The sequence below is a fragment of the Phlebotomus argentipes genome, unplaced genomic scaffold (genome assembly GCF_947086385.1).
Source record: "Phlebotomus argentipes unplaced genomic scaffold, Phlebotomus argentipes genome assembly contig_15, whole genome shotgun sequence".
Lineage (NCBI taxonomy): Eukaryota > Metazoa > Arthropoda > Insecta > Diptera > Psychodidae > Phlebotomus > Phlebotomus argentipes.
The window spans coordinates 1,303,359-1,319,901 of NW_026776181.1; the positions used below are offsets into that span (position 1 = coordinate 1,303,359).

Here is a 16,543-nt window from a genome sequence, read left to right on the forward strand (position 1 = left end):
AGAATCTCCCAACTTGCATGCTTTCTTGCCTCTGCGATGACTTTTTTATGATATGCCTTTCTAAAGATGATGTGTAAATTATACAGACATTCTTCTTTGAAAGTCTATTTGTATGCAAATATCTCTGTGCCGAGATCTTCTCCTAATGTAACAATATAATGTTGTTAAGTTATGAGGAATCTTGTGTGGCATCTCAGCCAATTAATGGAGCGAGTTCTCGCATTCCCGGCTAATGACTTCCATCTTATTTGCAGGAAGATGACACTCTGAGCAATCAAAAATGTCGTCAGTCTCGTGTCCGTGCTTTGTGCAGAACGCCTGGAAGAAGGATCTCTGCTCTAACTGCTTCAAATCCAAGGACGAGCATGTGAGTCTGACCAAATCTATTAAGATCCCGCCGATGAGGCAGGCGCCGCCCAAGGGGATCATGCGATCCGGCGGAAAGCGAAAGAAGAACAAGGTCAGTTTCCCAAAGGAATTGAGCCAGGTGATCGGATTTGGCGGGGATTGGATAGACTCAGATACGGATTCTGATGCTGAGACTCTCGAGATTCCGGATCAGAGTGAAGAACCTGCACCGGTTTATGATGATAACGAGGATCTGCAGCGCCTGACTAAGACCAACACGGACTTCAATATGAATAATGGAAATCTCTTAGGTGATCCTGAGGTAAACATTAAAAGATCCTTTGCCGCTCTTAAGTTGGGAACTACACAGAAGGATAGCGAGGGAAAGAAACAAACCCTCAAGATCACTGTCACTCCATTCAATTCAACAAATAAAGTCAATGAGATCAAGCAATTGTTTGGACCGTCGAAGCCTGCAGAAAAGAAGTCAGATACAACAAGTATTGTCATTAAGGCGATGCCTAAAAAAGCTGAGGATGATGATTCCCCAGCTATTGTTTCAGTCTCTGAAAAGTCCCTTCTTGAAGAGATCTCTGAGACACTGGAGAAGAATCAGTTTGGAAAAGAGACTTCGAACCTTTTGCAAAACAAGAAGGATGAGACCGATTTGAAGTCCTCAGACTTGTCAGTGAGATTGGAGATCAAGAATAATTTGAACAAGTCCTTCGGCGATACAAAGCGACCTATTTCTCGTCACGTGCCTGTGAGTAAGGATCAGGCTAAGCCTCGAGTATCTGTCTATGCTAAGAACGTGGACACAGACAGTAATTCATCAGATGTTGAGAATGGCATCTCGGAATATTATGATGTGGTGGAGACGACAACGGTTTCGTCCGGAAGCTACGAAAATGTTCCCGATGGCGAAGAGAGTGTTAAGGTAAGATCATTGCGAATAGTTGAGTGCTAAATGTAAGGAATGTTTGCATTTATTCTTTAGGTGAAGGTGGCCGAGGAGAAGAAGAAACCATCAGAAGTGAAGACCTACGCGCCGAGTCGCACATCTTTCTTTTCCAGTCAATTCATTACAGATATGTGCCTGTCCACGAAGCCAGTATCTCAGCACCTCAAGAAGCGTTCTGAAATGTATGATCTTCAGGATGGCAGTTTCATAACCGGCAAAATCACCTCAGATGGCCTAATTGTGACTAAGACGTCTTCTGAGGATGCCATGGATTCAACAGGATCGAGTTTCGACAGCAGCAGTGACGAGGAAATGTCCTCAATCAATCGCAGTGAATCTGATAGTGGAATCGTGGCCAATGAGTACCAGAATGTCGAGGCGGAGTCTCGAATGGAAACTCAGACAGTGCCAACAACTTCTCTGGCCACCACTACGACAGCTTCGTCGACGGATTATGAGGTAATTGAGGTGCAGGGACGAGATGACATCTTTAGCGTGGAGAAAAGTCGTGAATTGGCCGGAGAACCAGATGGGAGTTCAGATCCAGACGTGAACGGAGAAGCTCCTGCACTGCCAACTTCACCTCCGCCAAATGTGGAGCCTCGGTCACTGTTCTTGCACAGTCTGCAGAAGCACTTGGCCATGGAGAAGCCGAAGGTGCCTAGCAAACCGGCTGTCAATATTGTGAAGACTTTCACGAAAAAGCCTCAAGGCAGCGTGGCGCAGCAGCAAGTCATCTTGCAACTACAATCAATGATCAAATCACCGGACGAGAAAGCCACGGCCAAGCAGGACAGCAATGATCCTAGCAAGGCGTCTAAGAAGGGTCGAGCTCCCAATCCGCCACCGTCTCCTGATGAAGTAAAGAAGGACGGCGCCAGGATCACAAAGATGACGCCCAAGAAGGACATTCCGGAGCCAAAGGTTGAAGATTCGAAAATTCTGCCTCTGGAGCAATCGCCAACGCTATACACGAGGAATCCTACGGCAATTGTGAAGTCCTCAAGTCCTGTTGTCCGGGAGAAGGACAAGCGTGAACGTGCCACGATAAATCCCAAATTCCGCAGCTTGAATTCTCTCAATTCCCACAATTATTATGAAAAGGCGAGGCCAAGCACACCCGAGCCTGCGCCCAGGAAGAGCTTGTCCCTGTCCCAGGACAATCTGTTGATGGAAAAGCCCAAGAAGGCAAAGTTCAGCATCAGAAAGTTCCTGAGAATGGGCTCCAGCAAAACAATGGAGGACGCTGGCAAGAGGGGAATCTACGAGGAACTTCCCGGCACGGCCATGCAAGCCAAACCCAGGCTGGTTATCATTCATCCCATTGACATCAACACCTCCGGAGTGGAAGTGGTGAGTCTCAAACTTTCCTTTTGCTCTTGATAAGAGCCCGTCCCAAAGTCGATGGCGTGAGAGTGAAATTTTTGCATATAACTTTGTGATTGATGATAATTAGACTTGCAAAATTATCAAGCTTTTACTTTTGCCTGGTTTTTTGAGTGATGAAATTCATTAAAGGTGACAGATTAGCAAATTTCTACGACAAACTTTGAATACTTAACGATGTAGTCACAACAAGTTAATTAAATTCCCGATAGTGATGATTCAGATGCTTCCGACCAGTCACTTGCCATTTCATTTGAGTCAAGGATGAGCAAAATCGAACTGAAAGAGTTGCTGAAACATTTCAATGGGGGGCAAGTGATCTCAGAGCTCTTGTCGAGCACAAATATAGGGTGATTGGAAAACTCTTCACCAGTCATATTTGATGATTTATCGATATGAACACAGATGGTGAAACAGTTCAACCTTGTACAACCGAATCTCAATCAGTTAACGACCTAAGACTTTGACCTCTTAATCGTGACTAACGGTTATTAATCATATAAGATGAGTTGCAGATCTCAATAAATCTTCTTCTTCTATGCAAAGGTGAAAGACACATCAAAGATGGGAGTGCGAGACGAGCCCAAGCCCGGCGTTGTGACCGGAAAGCCGCCAGCGCCGCCGCAGAGGATCATGGAAGTCAGCAAGCCGGCCAGACCGCCGCCACCCAAGAGCGCAGAATTGAGACGAAAACAGCAACAACTGGAGGCCATGGAGAAGATTAATGGGGTAAGTTCTGATCTCACATTGTCCAGGTAGTTAATTTGAAGATCGGAAGGACTTTCGCCTAATTTGTTGATGATGTCTCCAATTGTAGGACAAGACAGACAGCGTTAAACAGCGCGGGGACACTGTTTATGCCAATTTGGGTGAAGTGCGCTCTTCTATCGCACCCCGGAAGCCCGAACGCACTGCCAGCATGCGAGAGAGAGAAGCACAATTGGAATTGGCCAGAAGACGACCCCGAAAGCTCCAAGATTACTCGGACACGGCTTCCGATGTGTCCTCGTCGAGCGTGTCCCGCGAGACGCAGAACACGAATCTTTCGCGATCCGTTAGTGACGCTTCCGAAGCATCGACAGACGGGAAGCCGGGCAAGAGCGGCGAGTTGGAGAGCGTGGAAGATAAAGCAAAAGTGAAAGAGGTTGCGGAGAGTGAACACAATAGTGAAACTGCCCGCAGTCAGCCTTCTGCAAGTCCGGGTGAGATGAACGAGCGGAAGCGGCGACTGCTGGACGATCAGCACAACATCTCAAGCAAGGTGGAGATGTTCGAGAGGACCATCAGCGATGCGAGGCCCAAGACTCTCGATATCAAGAGCTCTGTGCAGAAGATGTCCAACACCATCGACAGCTATTTGAAGGTGAGTTTCACAGGTATTTCAACAGACGATCAATGTATTGATTTATAATCTAATTAATCCATGCTTCAGGATCGCATGAGTCTGTCCGACGGCAATATAGCGGAAAATCCGTCCATCTTCAGTAGTGACAAACATCCGGCGAAGACAACCGTTGAGATTCGCAGCAGTGACATCGAGTTGCGCACCTACGAACCAATCATGGTTAAGCAGGACCGCGTGAGTCTTCCGGCTATTTGCGATGAGCGCACTTCAATCTACGGCGGCTCTGTAGCCTCTTACCGCTTGAGTCTCGATGCACCGCAGAAATTCCACACGAGCAACAGTTTAGGTAAGTGAAATTGCCAATTTCTGCATGGCAAATTGACTCCAGACCGCAGTCTGTGAGCATTTTCTCGAGAAAATCTCATGTGCAATCCAAATGCCAACCCTGGAAACAGGAAATGAGATGCGCTCGCGAGCGGTTGGCAGAAAAAAAGCCATGTTGAGTGATTATGGAGAGAAGAGAGAATGTTGATTACATTGCAAGCTAATCGAGATGCCAACAGCATCGTAAATTCCCTCAGCAATTTACTATTGACGAGCAAAGAATGAATTTCCTCTAATTCACAATTCTCTCTTTGCAGCCAATCTGCCCAGGACAGTGTCCATGTCATATTGCGGATCTGAAATGGGCGAATCCGAGATTTACTCGCCGTACAGCTTCTGTGGCGGAAGCGAGGCCGGAGGAGATGTGGCCATGGGCGATCCCCAAGACGGATGGTCTGGCCAAATGGTAAGTTTTCAATTATTGCATCGAGAAAGTTATGAATATTTCTATGAAAGTGGGCAAATTTGTGCCATTGTTTTCGAGGGAAAAGCAAAGGATCAGTATTTTTATGAAAGAAAAAAAAGCTTCAAGTGTTAAACTTGTTTGGCGATAAAATTTTCAAGATATGCTAATAAAATAGAGATTTTTATTGCAATTCTATCACACTGGCAGGAATGTTGCAAAACAGTTCGAGATCTAATTTTTCTGCATTCTCAGCATCAAATAAAATGCATATAAAATAGATTGAAGTGGTGATTGGTAACTCTGTTCATTGCAGAATGCAAAGTCGCGCCAAATGAAGACCACAAATCGGCTGAGGATGAGGAAGGGTCGAAGTGTGGTGCACAAGAACCTGGAGGACAACTATGGGGCCGTTGTGGTGGCCAATCACGAGGCCCTGGCTCAGGTTCTCGATCAGGTAAGGCAACTATCGTGAAAGAAGAAAGAGTCACGGCACAATGTGAGAAAGTAAAATTCAATTGCATTCAATCGCGCCGCTTTTCCACGCGCAAAGCCGTATGAAAATGAAAATCGACAGATTCTCTTTTCGCAATATTGTTTCTGCAAACTTTTCATCTGCCAGCAATAATTTAATATGTAGATAATTTACAGATGAATCGGTCGTTTTTGTTGCCATCTCGCATCTGCATGAAAATTGTAATGTGGAGAAACTCATCTTTTTGCCATCTCACCTTTTCACTCAGCGGCTTTATGTGGGCCACACAAATTGTGGGAAGGAATTTGTGCTCTTGCATTGTTACGACGAAATGGGTTCGATTTTCATGTGAGGCAAGTGGCGGATTATGGGGCTTTTGATTGATGACCGATCAATAGAGTCGCGTTTGGGTCAAGGTCTGGGCGTGGAGTCAACGGCTGACCGGGCGCCGAAGAGAGTCCCAAAGGCCAAATCGTGATCTTAACATTGTGGCTACAAAACAGGTAATCATCCGTGCAACTCTCGGCCCGGAATGTTGTTCATTAATTAGGGGGCAATGCGTTGATATCGAATGTCTGCCATTCCTTCCGCGCGCGCTTTACACTTCAGGGAAATGAAATTGGTGCGATTTTGTAATTTAATTTAATCAAAGAAACGATGGAAAGGGGGGAAATTCATTAAAACTTTCACTAGAGCGAAATATTATCTCCTCAAGTATGAATTCACTTATGCTCCTCACCATCGCATTCACAGTTTATTGCTCTGTTCTGGCCAATTGCGAATCATGAAGAAAAACAGACTGATGGTTTACTTTTTTATGCTATGCTGAAGACACTGGTGAACATGAAAATTTTTCCACCCGTCTTCCCTGGAGTGGAGAAAATTTTCCACATAATTCGCCACCGCTTCTTGTGTATGGATATAGTTAACATGATTTCTCTTGTTGAAAAAATGAACACAGTGATATATTGATAGATTATGTTTTCGACAATCAAAACCATCAAAACGCATGCTCGCGATCAAAAAGTGCAATGAACGACTCAAAGTCACATCGACAGTGCTCAAGTGCTTGATATGATATTACACGCACTTGAAGAGCAAGACGTTCTGTATTATTAATTAATCTTTTACTATGCTCGGGAAATATTGTATTCTGAAGGGGCTTTATAATTAAGTTCATATTTTCAACCCTGCAATTTCCGATCTACTTTGATGACTGACCAAGAATAAACAAAGAAAACAAGCTGGAAAATGTGATCCGAGAGCCAATGTCAGGCCGTCGAATGCTCTCTGTCCGCCCCTCGATCCAATTCAATTACCATATTTTTCTCAACTTGACATGGTTTTCCAAAAAGCCCCCCGCAACACTCCTCCCATTCATTAGACACTGCCGTGCAATTATTTTAATCGACTGAGAAAATTCCCACCGAATGGCTTCTTGTGCTCATTTCCTTCGTCACCGCGCGTCATCTCGTGTCGATTTGAATTACAAACTGCCGGATTTCTTGCCGTTTCCTCACTCACCATCGGCCTGAGAGCCGTGTGTGATAACAATGAGGAATCTTATTTGTGTGGCCCTAGTCGCGGAATGCATGCGTGAAATTCACTGCGAGTTGTCTTGTGAGCATTTTTCCAAGCACTTGCCCTCTCTTGTGTCTATTTTTTATTATGCCTTCAGACGAACAACATAAAAATGATAATGTAATGAAAGGGAATCCATGCCGTGGAATCGCGCCAATTTGCAGAGCAACATTTCCATGAAGACTCACAATTAAGTATGCGCTATAGAGAAGCATACATGAGGTTTTCATTTATTGCATTTTATCATTGAAAACTTCATGTGAATTTGGTAGATTAGGAATTGAGATTTCTTATCTCAACTTTTCTCTCTGTGTTTCTCAAATGAATGTGAATTCTTCAGATCCCTTCGTGAACATTGCTCATAAGTATTGCATTTTAAAAGTTTCAACCATCATAATTGCTTGAAGACACACAACTTCGGTGAAAAGTCTTCAATGGAATTTCACATAGAGCTTTGCAAGATTTTAGAAGAATATATTATCGCTATATACACATTTGAACTCTTCCATTGCAGCTGCAACAGTCGCCTCCGATTCCCATGATTCTGCGACCGTTGGCCAACTCCATGAACTTGCGCTTCGACGAATTCTCCATCGTCGAGGGTGGACGAGCTGTTGTGATCGGTCGCCGGGCCTTCCACGCCGCCATGTGGGCCCCCAATCAGACGCCAGTAACGCTCGCCCTCACCGCGGACTGCAATCAGATGTCCGGCGTGGCGGGAGAACTAAAGCAACTCTCCGGAGCTGCCAGCGGTGCTCTCAATCCCATCACTGAGTTCTGCGACCTCGTTCCCAGCAACTTCCTGCCGCTGATGCCCAGCATTCAAGTGCGCCTGGTGCAAGGTAGTATAAATCCGAATTTAGACTTCCACCTGTGAACATGATAATGTAATACGCCATTCAATTGTGCAGCTTCAATCTCCGTCCTTCCTCGGATGCTTGTGGACACCCTGATGTCTCTCGGCTCAATCCTCAAGTCTAAGGTGGAGTCTCAAAAGACCTCCCGTGTCACTTTCGGCTCAATTCCCAATCTCTCCACCGCCAAGGACTCTGCGCCAATGCATGCGCGCGGTTCTGTGCAGAATTTGTCGGTGCTAAATGAGGATGAGGCCGAAGATAACGAATTGGACTCCATTGTGAGTGCACTCACGCCGAATCCCACGGGATTATGCAACACCACAGATGAGATTCTGTGTCGTGAAGTGGGCTTCGTGATGCTGCAGCTCATCAATGGTCTGAAGAATCTTCAGGCGAAGGCCATCGAGGAAATGCCACTCACGCTCTCCAACGTGATCCTTTGCAAGGAAGTGGACAACAAGGAAGCCCAAGCTAGACTCTGCGTTCTCCAGAGGTGAGAAATCCGGACGCTGCATACAGGATTCAGAAGAATCTCACCACTCCCTGTTCTCCTCTCTTGCAGTCTCTCCTCGGACACCACACGGGACGATGACGAAGCCATGGGAACACTCTGCCAATGCGCTCAAGTGGCCCTCGCACAAATGCTACCCGCCACGAAGTTGACACCCATTCTCACGGACATCCTGGGCCAGGAGCGCTCGGAGTCGCTCTCCAAAGCCAAGTCCATTCTCGAGTTCGCACTGTGGGGCCCCTCTGACGTCACGCTGGCAGGAACACCGCGCGAGCGTGAATTGGCGCTTCAGCGCTGGCTAGACTTGGAGCGCGCCACTGTCCTGCACGGCCTGGTCAGGACGCGAGTGGAGCTCACCGTGTACGACGAGTGCCACCTCATGTTCCTCGTGCGCTCCAGCGCGAAAATCATGAGCGAGGCCGCGGCGCTTCTGCACAACTTCGCCAAGTCCTGATCATTGTGGGCGCTTAAATTATTTACTGGTGACTTTTTGTCTAACTTTATTCTCGTTCTTACACAAAACTTTTGTACTACGCAACATAAAATATATTCAAAAGAAAAAGTCTCAACATAGCCTAATGTCTTTGTATGTCTAATTATAAAGAAAATAAAATTATTTTGTAGAGGAATAAAGTAAAATTTTTACAAAAGTTAATATCATTGTGCTGATTTTATTTTTTTCGTTTTGGACTTGATGCAAATTATATGATATCAACTCAACCCGTCATAGCCAGTTGATATTTTGTCCTTAAGTACGATTTTCAAAATTTCTTCCTTTTGTGCGGAATTGTGAATTCCGCAGTCAAATTTGTGTTAAAAGACAAAGCTTACATTCAAAACCTTCACTCATCAAAGAATCATGAAATCCAATTGAAACCATTCAGATCGATGAAATGAGTTGTTAGTCAATAAAAAGAACAAATAGTAAAATTTAATGTGTGATCGCCAAAGTTCACACTGTTTTCTGTCTTAATGCTAATCCAAAAAAGAATTCAATCTATGATGAGTTAAACGAGCAGTTTGATTATCACAAATAAAAGTCTTTCACGTCACAAGTATTTTAAAGTAAACAAATTGACTTATTGCTTTAAAAAATTTGCAATATTATTAAGTAATATATTTGTGAACTGCGCGTTATTCTTGTAATTGATTATTATTGTCGCCTCGAAATATCTTAGCTTATTGCAGCCTGAAGAATGTTAATCTACAGTCCTTTGTTGAAGTACACAATTTGCGGTGTCTTTCCTTTGGTGTTTGCTTTTATGTCTTGATACAAATCATCCTCAAATCGCTCAATTGTGCTCACTTTCAGTGAACTGCAGTGGAAAAGACAGCACAGATAGTTTATGAAAGGTTGGTAAATCTTTAAAAATAAATTGCATAAGTACTCACCATTGCTGAGGAAACAGGGCACACGCCGTGGGCACCATGAAGGACAAGAAGCAGCCCACGGCGATGGTCTGGAATGGCGCGTGCAGAATATGCATTCGCTTGAACCACGGCATCTTCTCCAGTTGCTCCATGATCACTGGCAAGATCAGCATTCCCGGCGCAGCCATTGTGATCCTCGACAGGACAACCTGGGAAATTCCTTTTACCGCCGCCACGCGACTTCTGCCCACGACATTTCCATTCTCATCGCTCACTTCGATGCCCCGCAGAAGTTCGTTCTGCCTCATGAGCGGGATGTTCACGCAATTCGCGGCCGCCACGGCGGCGAAGGGCACGTAGCGCTGAATAAAGGGCCCGGCACTCTTCTGCCAGACGCTCTTGCATCCGATCGCAGTGACCAGGGCGCTCGTGGTAGCAGTGACGTAGGCCAGCAGCATCTGGTTCACCGTCATCGGCGAGTTGGCGTTGCGATTGGTGTAATTGACCAGGGCATTGAACGATTGGTTGGCCCACTGCCAGAAGACAACAGCTGATGTTGTGCTGCAAGTAGTTGCAAGAATATTGATTGATTACTCGAAAAATATAAACTCTAAAATAGCAATAAATTCCATTCAATAGTTTATCAATCATATATGAACACAAAATATTCAAAAGAGACAAATATCGCTTCCTTCTTCAATGAATATAATCTGGCATTTTATAAAAATAAGAGAACTGACTTGAGTGGTGAATTATACAAATACAGCACGAGTGATATAATCTTTAGAAAGAAGTGAAGCAATATTCTAATCATTGTGACCGCAAAATGTTTGCAATCTCTATCAGTTTCCATTATCTTCACGCCTTTGTGCATGACTTGAGATGAAGAGTGCAAAATCCAAATAAAGCTGAAATTGCTGAGATTCTCACTCACCGATAAAACGTAAGCATGGCACCAGTGAGAAGCATTCCCCCCGGAACCTGGAAGCTCATCCGCCCAAAGACATTCTGCAGCTCTCCAGAGTCTGGATGGAAGGCGCTCTCGTACAGCTTCCTGGCGTAGATCACCTCTTCCCGCGTGGTGCCCTTTGGCTCCTTTCCAGCCCTGAAACAGACAATTTCGCTCTCAACTTTGGAATGTTCAGCATCTCGTTATGAGTCAATACTGTCTTGTTCGGCTGATTTAAATTTAGCCTTCTCGCGCGTCTTCCTCGTGATGTGCTTGAGCGCACTTAAACGCCTCTTGGGGATTTGGAGGCCCAATTTTGAAAGGGGGCAAAATTAATTTTCACACCTGTAATCCTCAATCAAGGCTTTCGCCTTGTTCAGTTCCGCCGTTGACGTCAAACACGTCCGTGAGTCTGTGATCCAGGCGAAATGCTTGAATCTGCCCAGGAACGTCGTCTGATCCCACAGAGGCTTGTCGAGCTCCACTCGGTTCTCTGGAAAGCGTTATATAATCCGGATTAATCGATGTAATTTGCATGGATTACGAGCAATCAGGACGCAGTCGAATAAACAGCGAAAGCCATTATTTTTCACAACAAACAGTCAAATAAGTGCTCACCTGCATCTTTAGTAACCAGCTTGTTCATCTTGGACGACTTTTGGGCAGGATTTCTCACAGAAATGCTGAGGAAAAGCGATTTTCCGGCGTCACTTGCAATTTTGTTCTACTCGCCAGCGATGTTCTGCGCGTGATGCCCCAGCACTGTGCCCGGCTGACAAGCTGCAATCCTAGAACAAATTTAGAACGCGATTATGTTGGTGAAACCGCCGTCGAATACGGTCGAATAGCACATCTCGTCGCCATTCGCTTGCAGCTGCTCAGCCGGGAAAGTCCGTCTTTTGACGTTTCATTCTCGTGTGTTTACATGTACTGTTGCTGCTTGTTTACAATCTCCGGGAGTGAAAAGGATTCAATTTGTCGCGGTGAATGATGGTGATGGCAAGTGAAGGGACGTGTGATGCGCAGATATACTGGCGAGGCATATCGTAGAGCTCCATGTGGCACTACATCTTATCACAATCATCGATAACGACGCTGCCTTCTCCGGCCTCCACGTCAATCAGTCCAGGAGACACTCGCCCACGCAATTATGCTGTTTAAGGCAATACTAGTTTTCCTCTTTTACTTCCTGAACGCTGCAGATGTCCTGCAGTGCGAGCGGATTCTTGCCGTCTTCCCCATTCCCAGCCAGGCGCACTTCATTCTCGGCCACACACTCGTCCGGGCACTGGAAAGTCGTGGTCATCAGGTAAAAACCTTCACTACAGCCTCTTTCACCTGCTTACACACTCTGCCTATTCTCAGATTACCTTCCTGACGCCTTTCCGCTTGCGTGAGCAGCGCGACAATGTCCAGGAGGTTTATCTGCACGGTGCTAAGGAGTTCTTTTGGACAGAAGAGCGTCTTACGGAGATGCACGAATCCCTGTCCGTTCTCGAGGGCATTACACAAGCCATCTACGGATCCGCTGAGTTTGCCAACTTCACTCTCAGTCACGCGGAAGTACAGAAATTGATACGCTCTGAGGCGTCCTTCGATCTCCTGCTCGTGGATTCTTACATGATGGATGCACTTCTGGGCCTGGCGCACCATTACAGAGTGCCTTCGGTCGTAATCTCGGCCTCAGCCAGTAGCAAATGGACTGACGAAATGGTCGGCAATCCACACAATCCTGCTCACAACCCCAACATTTTCTTAGCATTGTCCAACAAAATGTCGCTGCCCGAGCGAATCGTGAACTCCCTGCTGGCCGTTTTCGTGGAGATTAGTTACCAGTAAGTGTGATTGGGCTAAATGAAAAATTTCGTCACAATCAGTTGACTTTTCGGGCAAAGTTCAGTAATTCACCACGGTAATGGGAAGAGATGTGATGTGGAGTAATTGAATTACACTGCGGATTTAGATTTTTCGAAGAACAATCGATTTCAAAAAGAAGGTCAAGAAAAAGTCAAGGTTCTAAGAACATATAGTTAAATAAGTAGTTATACATTTGAAAAGAAATAGTCATTGTTTTGCCATACATTGAAAAAAAATGATGCCAATAATTTTGAACATTGTTACAGATACATGTACTTACCGGCTCAGGAGGTGCTCTATCAGCGCTTCTTCGCTCCGCTGCAGTCTCGGGGCGACAAACTGCCTCCGCTTGAGGAGCTCATCCACAACGTGAGCTGCATCCTCGTGAATTCTCACCCGGGCTTCCACTATCCGCGCGCGCTGATGCCCAGCGTCGTGGAGATTGGTGGGATTCACATGCGGCCACCTAAGAAACTGCCTTTGGATGTTGAGAACTTCTTTTCGCGGGCCATCGGAGGAGTCGTTGTGCTCAGTTTGGGCGCCCACGTCAGAAGTGCAGACATGCCGAAAGACAAGCGCGATGCCTTCAATCGGGTATTCCAAGCTATGCCGGAAGTTGGTATTTTCTGGAAATGGGAGGAAGCACAGATGTCTGGTCAGGCGGATAATGTGATAGTCGGGCCATGGATGCCTCAAATGGACTTACTGTCGCAAGCCAATACCAAGCTGTTTATCACCAGCGGAGGATTGCTGGGCATTTACGAGGCTGTCCTCTCGGGAACACCCATTCTGGGACTTCCGCTGCACGCTGATCAGCACCACAACATCCGCTTGGCGGTGGAGGCTGGTTTTGCGCGATCTTTGAACTATGACACTCTCACTGAAGAGTCTATTCGGGAAGCTGTTGAGGACATGCTCAAGAATGACACATACAGATTGAATGCGGATCGCGTAGCGGGACTTCTGAGGGAAAATCTGACGCCCATCGACGAGAAAGCTGTGCATAACATTGAAATGGTGCTGAGAACTCGTGGCGCCCGTCATTTGCGACCCACAGCCCTCGACCTGGCCACTTGGCAGCTACACTTGGTGGACGTGACCCTGTGCATCGCCGCTGGCTGCCTCCTCATCCTCGCCATTCCTGCAGCAATTATCGGAGTTGTTCTGCGGCGCAGCAACAATGCCAGTAACTCTGTAGCAAAACCGAGAAAGACCTCCAAAGGCAAAAAGGAGAAGTAACTCCCATTGGGTGGTTTTTTTGTGCCATAAAACAGTGTCTTTTCATACCTGATTTTCATTTGAAATTTGTATAAAAATTATCCCAAAGACACTAAAAATTAGCTTGAGTGAAATTTTTTCATTGATTGAGCAAATAGGATCTTTAATGACTTGCTTGACATTGTGATTTTGGAACGAGAAATCAAAAAGAATTACCTTTGCTGTTTGGTTTTCTGCAAGAATTGTATATAAACATACTTTACATGTGCTTTCAAGAGTCAGGTTTTGACTATTTCAAGTTGTTGACAATGAAAAAAATTACAGGGTGTGGCATATCATGCGATATCAATTAAATATGATAAGATTGAAAGGCAAAATTAAAGCATTTTTTTCTCAAGCCATAAGAAAAACATGCATGAAGAAAATTTCAGAGAAATTTTGCTACAAAAAAACTTAGTAGATTCTTTTTTAATCGTTATAGTATACAAATATGCTAGAGGCCACGCCTACTTGCGTGCCTCACCCATTCCCACAAGTTGTTCCTCCTTGTATTTCCATACTCGTTGTGAGTCGAGATGAGATGAAAGTCAACGTGTTTGATTTCAAAGAGATTCCATAACTTTTGACTAAAATTTTATATTTTATTTCAAAAATACTTTGTTGTCGAAAAATCTGAAATGATGGCTATCAGTCAAAGTCGGGGATATCCTCGAAGGAATAGCCTGGATGATTCCTAAACGCTCTGAACGCCACAACTACGTGATAAGAGCCGGGAATGAACATGATCGACCCGAGAATGAAGAGCGGTAGCTGACGGTCGAGGTACTTTTCGTGAATCTGCCCGATGGCGATCAGGAAACCAAAGGCCAGGGATATCTTAGGACACAAAGGAAGTGCGCATCAGTTATGCATTTGACCTCAACTCGTAAATCAAACTCACCGCTCCGGTAATGCACAGGAAAGTGGAGAAAATTATGGCTTTCCAGGGAATTTTCGGTGGTGGCATTACAAATTGCGCCTCCGTGAAGCCATCGACAGCATCTCGCGAAGTGTCCTCCTCGCGAGGCACTCGCCGGTACTCGTGGCCCAGCCGGCGGCGAGACATCGGGGCACTTTTTCACCTGCATTGCCAATTAAATATTCATTTTCAGGTGGAAAACTTCCTCTGCACAATTAGTCATTGAGGATTCTGTACATGCATAACTTCTGTGGCATGACCCATGTATGTAATTGAATGAATGTGTTCATGAGGAAATACCACCGTGTGATTGTGATTGCGAGCGAGAGCCGACAGTGGCCAAAGTAGAGCGCTGCAAATGCATTGATTTTTCTTAATTTCACAAAATTACTCTGACCTTCAAATTCAAACTCTTTCATGACGCTGATTTTTTTTTCCTATTGCGAGGCCCACACACTGCCCACTGGCTTTCTCTCGGGATTTACAGTGCAAAGCAAAAGGGATTTGCACAGTGCTTGAGTCCTGCTTAGAATTTTAAGAATGGTAAACTTGGAAAATGTTGTAGTGATGCCACTTGAATTGGCTCTATAATTTTTGTATATTTTCAAGAGTTTAAATTAGCCTTGCAAATTAATGTTTTCGAAAAGCAAATGTACACAGCTTAACTCTTCACATATACTTCACCTATAGTGAGTTTAGCAGCTGGCTTGTCTGCGTGCTGAAAGGATATCTTTCAGAGAACAGAAAAATCTATATAATTACCGGCGTCATTTAGTCTGCAAGATCTACAAATATATAGTCGCTTATTTAGAAATAGTGACCAGAACAAGGAGTGAAAGGACTAGATGTTTCTAATGAATTTATAAAGTTCCAGCATGCAAATTTAGAAAGCTTTCGGTGCAAAAGTAGGAACCTTTTCTGAATGCACGAGGCGAATAACACAATTGGGCCAATTTGACGTGGAAGAGACGCTTCAGGGCCAGACAATTTCTTTCTTTTCTAGCTACTGGAGGAGAAAAAATCACCAGGATGTTGGGTGGTTCATACTGTTTTCCTTAATGAAGAAAACTCCCATTCCTGTTTTCGTGTCGCCTTGAGAAGCTCTCAGTGGGCAGGATGCCAGGCTCTAATGCCTCCCAGTGTACAAATGAGAGACGGACCTGTTGTGGAAATATTTCTGCATGTGTGGTGAAGTTGGTAAATGAAATCATGACAATATCGACGCAGGCGCGCACCGTCGGTAAATATTTCACCATATATTCACAACATTCACAATCATACCAGCGTCGCGACGCTCCTTTCTTCCTCACACCCACATCGACCATGTGACTATGTTATGCGCATTTTGGAAGCTCACTCGTGGATTTCAGAGATTCAAGCTCGAAAAAGAGCGTTAAAGGGTTGGGCAGCAGTGCAATTAATGATTTATTATAGAAATGAGTCGAAGAATTTTGAAAATTCCTGACTTGTTTAAATCATAATTTCACAATTCAATCATCTCAAAAGCAAATATTGTAATGCATATTCAAGAAATAGTAATAAATAAAAATTATTTTGCAGCACTCTGCCGAGTTCTTAGCCTTCCCCTTCGCCCTTTTCACCAATCACCACATTGGACGATTTCCACCACAGAAAGTCTCTCTGATTTCCACATCCAAGTGGAAAATTTCCCAAAATCCCCCCAATATCGAGGTGTGCAAAGTGTTCGGTGCTTGATTCGTGACGGATAGACTCACAAATTGGCGAGATGGATAAAATTTGGCAACGCGGCTCGTGTGACCAGGAATTCACCCCAAACTGAAAATATGGCAAAATTTCACCCCTCGCTGCAGTGTACACAAACACAGGCGCACATCGCATCCCTCTTATCCGCCAGCCAGAAGGCTTCCAGTCAACGGCATCGAACATCAGTTCGCACGGTCGCTCCTCAGATCAATAC

At 45.1% G+C, this 16,543-nt stretch overlaps 4 protein-coding genes across 5 annotated transcripts; 2 read left to right on the forward strand and 2 right to left on the reverse strand.

Annotated features, from left to right (window-relative positions):
• Window positions 1-280: 280 nt before the first annotated feature.
• Window positions 281-8,716, forward strand: LOC132263481 (uncharacterized). Its single transcript, XM_059763264.1, has 10 exons — window positions 281-1,285; window positions 1,346-2,662; window positions 3,242-3,424; window positions 3,513-4,058; window positions 4,128-4,386; window positions 4,682-4,830; window positions 5,144-5,284; window positions 7,398-7,725; window positions 7,795-8,233; window positions 8,303-8,716. Exons 1-10 carry the CDS (start codon window positions 281-283, stop codon window positions 8,703-8,705), a joined length of 4,770 nt encoding a protein of 1,589 aa, XP_059619247.1. The 3' UTR covers window positions 8,706-8,716.
• Window positions 8,717-9,453: 737 nt separating this feature from the next.
• LOC132261983 (sideroflexin-2) lies at window positions 9,454-11,337 on the reverse strand. Its single transcript, XM_059761072.1, has 5 exons — window positions 11,190-11,337; window positions 10,917-11,064; window positions 10,557-10,727; window positions 9,644-10,183; window positions 9,454-9,567 (listed from the first exon to the last, which is right to left on the reverse strand). The coding sequence occupies exons 1-5, from the start codon at window positions 11,215-11,217 to the stop codon at window positions 9,456-9,458; spliced, it is 999 nt and encodes a 332-aa protein (XP_059617055.1). The 5' UTR covers window positions 11,218-11,337; the 3' UTR covers window positions 9,454-9,455.
• A 112-nt stretch (window positions 11,338-11,449) lies between these two features.
• Window positions 11,450-14,056, forward strand: LOC132261982 (UDP-glycosyltransferase UGT5-like). Its single transcript, XM_059761071.1, has 3 exons — window positions 11,450-11,880; window positions 11,937-12,406; window positions 12,695-14,056. The coding sequence occupies exons 1-3, from the start codon at window positions 11,722-11,724 to the stop codon at window positions 13,665-13,667; spliced, it is 1,602 nt and encodes a 533-aa protein (XP_059617054.1). The 5' UTR covers window positions 11,450-11,721; the 3' UTR covers window positions 13,668-14,056.
• A 217-nt stretch (window positions 14,057-14,273) lies between these two features.
• LOC132263313 (transmembrane protein 230-like) lies at window positions 14,274-16,443 on the reverse strand. Of its 2 annotated transcripts, XM_059763015.1 has the most exons (3): window positions 15,289-16,443; window positions 14,587-14,767; window positions 14,274-14,522 (listed from the first exon to the last, which is right to left on the reverse strand). In XM_059763015.1, the coding sequence occupies exons 2-3, from the start codon at window positions 14,749-14,751 to the stop codon at window positions 14,334-14,336; spliced, it is 354 nt and encodes a 117-aa protein (XP_059618998.1). In that variant the 5' UTR covers window positions 14,752-14,767; window positions 15,289-16,443; the 3' UTR covers window positions 14,274-14,333. The 2 variants fall into 2 exon arrangements, with proteins under 2 accessions (XP_059618998.1, XP_059618997.1); XM_059763014.1 differs by having other exon boundaries at window positions 14,587-16,443.
• Between the last annotated feature and the right edge of the window lie 100 nt (window positions 16,444-16,543).

Bases quoted from the DNA above. Each gene is read 5' to 3' on its own strand.
- LOC132263481 (XM_059763264.1), top strand. From the start codon at position 281: ATGTCGTCAGTCTCGTGTCCGTGCTTTGTGCAGAACGCCTGGAAGAAG. The intron at 4,059-4,127 runs GTGAGTTTCACA...TCCATGCTTCAG, and splicing joins CCATCGACAGCTATTTGAAG to GATCGCATGAGTCTGTCCGA. The intron at 7,726-7,794 runs GTAGTATAAATC...TCAATTGTGCAG, and splicing joins TCAAGTGCGCCTGGTGCAAG to CTTCAATCTCCGTCCTTCCT.
- LOC132261983 (XM_059761072.1), bottom strand. From the start codon at position 11,217: ATGAACAAGCTGGTTACTAAAGATGCAG. The intron at 10,728-10,916 runs GTGTGAAAATTA...TGTCTGTTTCAG, and splicing joins GCCTTGATTGAGGATTACAG to GGCTGGAAAGGAGCCAAAGG. The intron at 9,568-9,643 runs GTGAGTACTTAT...TTTCCACTGCAG, and splicing joins GCCCTGTTTCCTCAGCAATG to TTCACTGAAAGTGAGCACAA.
- LOC132261982 (XM_059761071.1), top strand. From the start codon at position 11,722: ATGCTGTTTAAGGCAATACTAGTTTTCCTCTTTTACTTCCTGAACGCT. The intron at 11,881-11,936 runs GTAAAAACCTTC...GCCTATTCTCAG, and splicing joins TGGAAAGTCGTGGTCATCAG to ATTACCTTCCTGACGCCTTT. The intron at 12,407-12,694 runs GTAAGTGTGATT...ACATTGTTACAG, and splicing joins TTCGTGGAGATTAGTTACCA to ATACATGTACTTACCGGCTC.
- LOC132263313 (XM_059763015.1), bottom strand. From the start codon at position 14,751: ATGTCTCGCCGCCGGCTGGGCCACGAGTACCGGCGAGTGCCTCGCGAG. The intron at 14,523-14,586 runs GTGAGTTTGATT...TTGTGTCCTAAG, and splicing joins TCCTGTGCATTACCGGAGCG to ATATCCCTGGCCTTTGGTTT.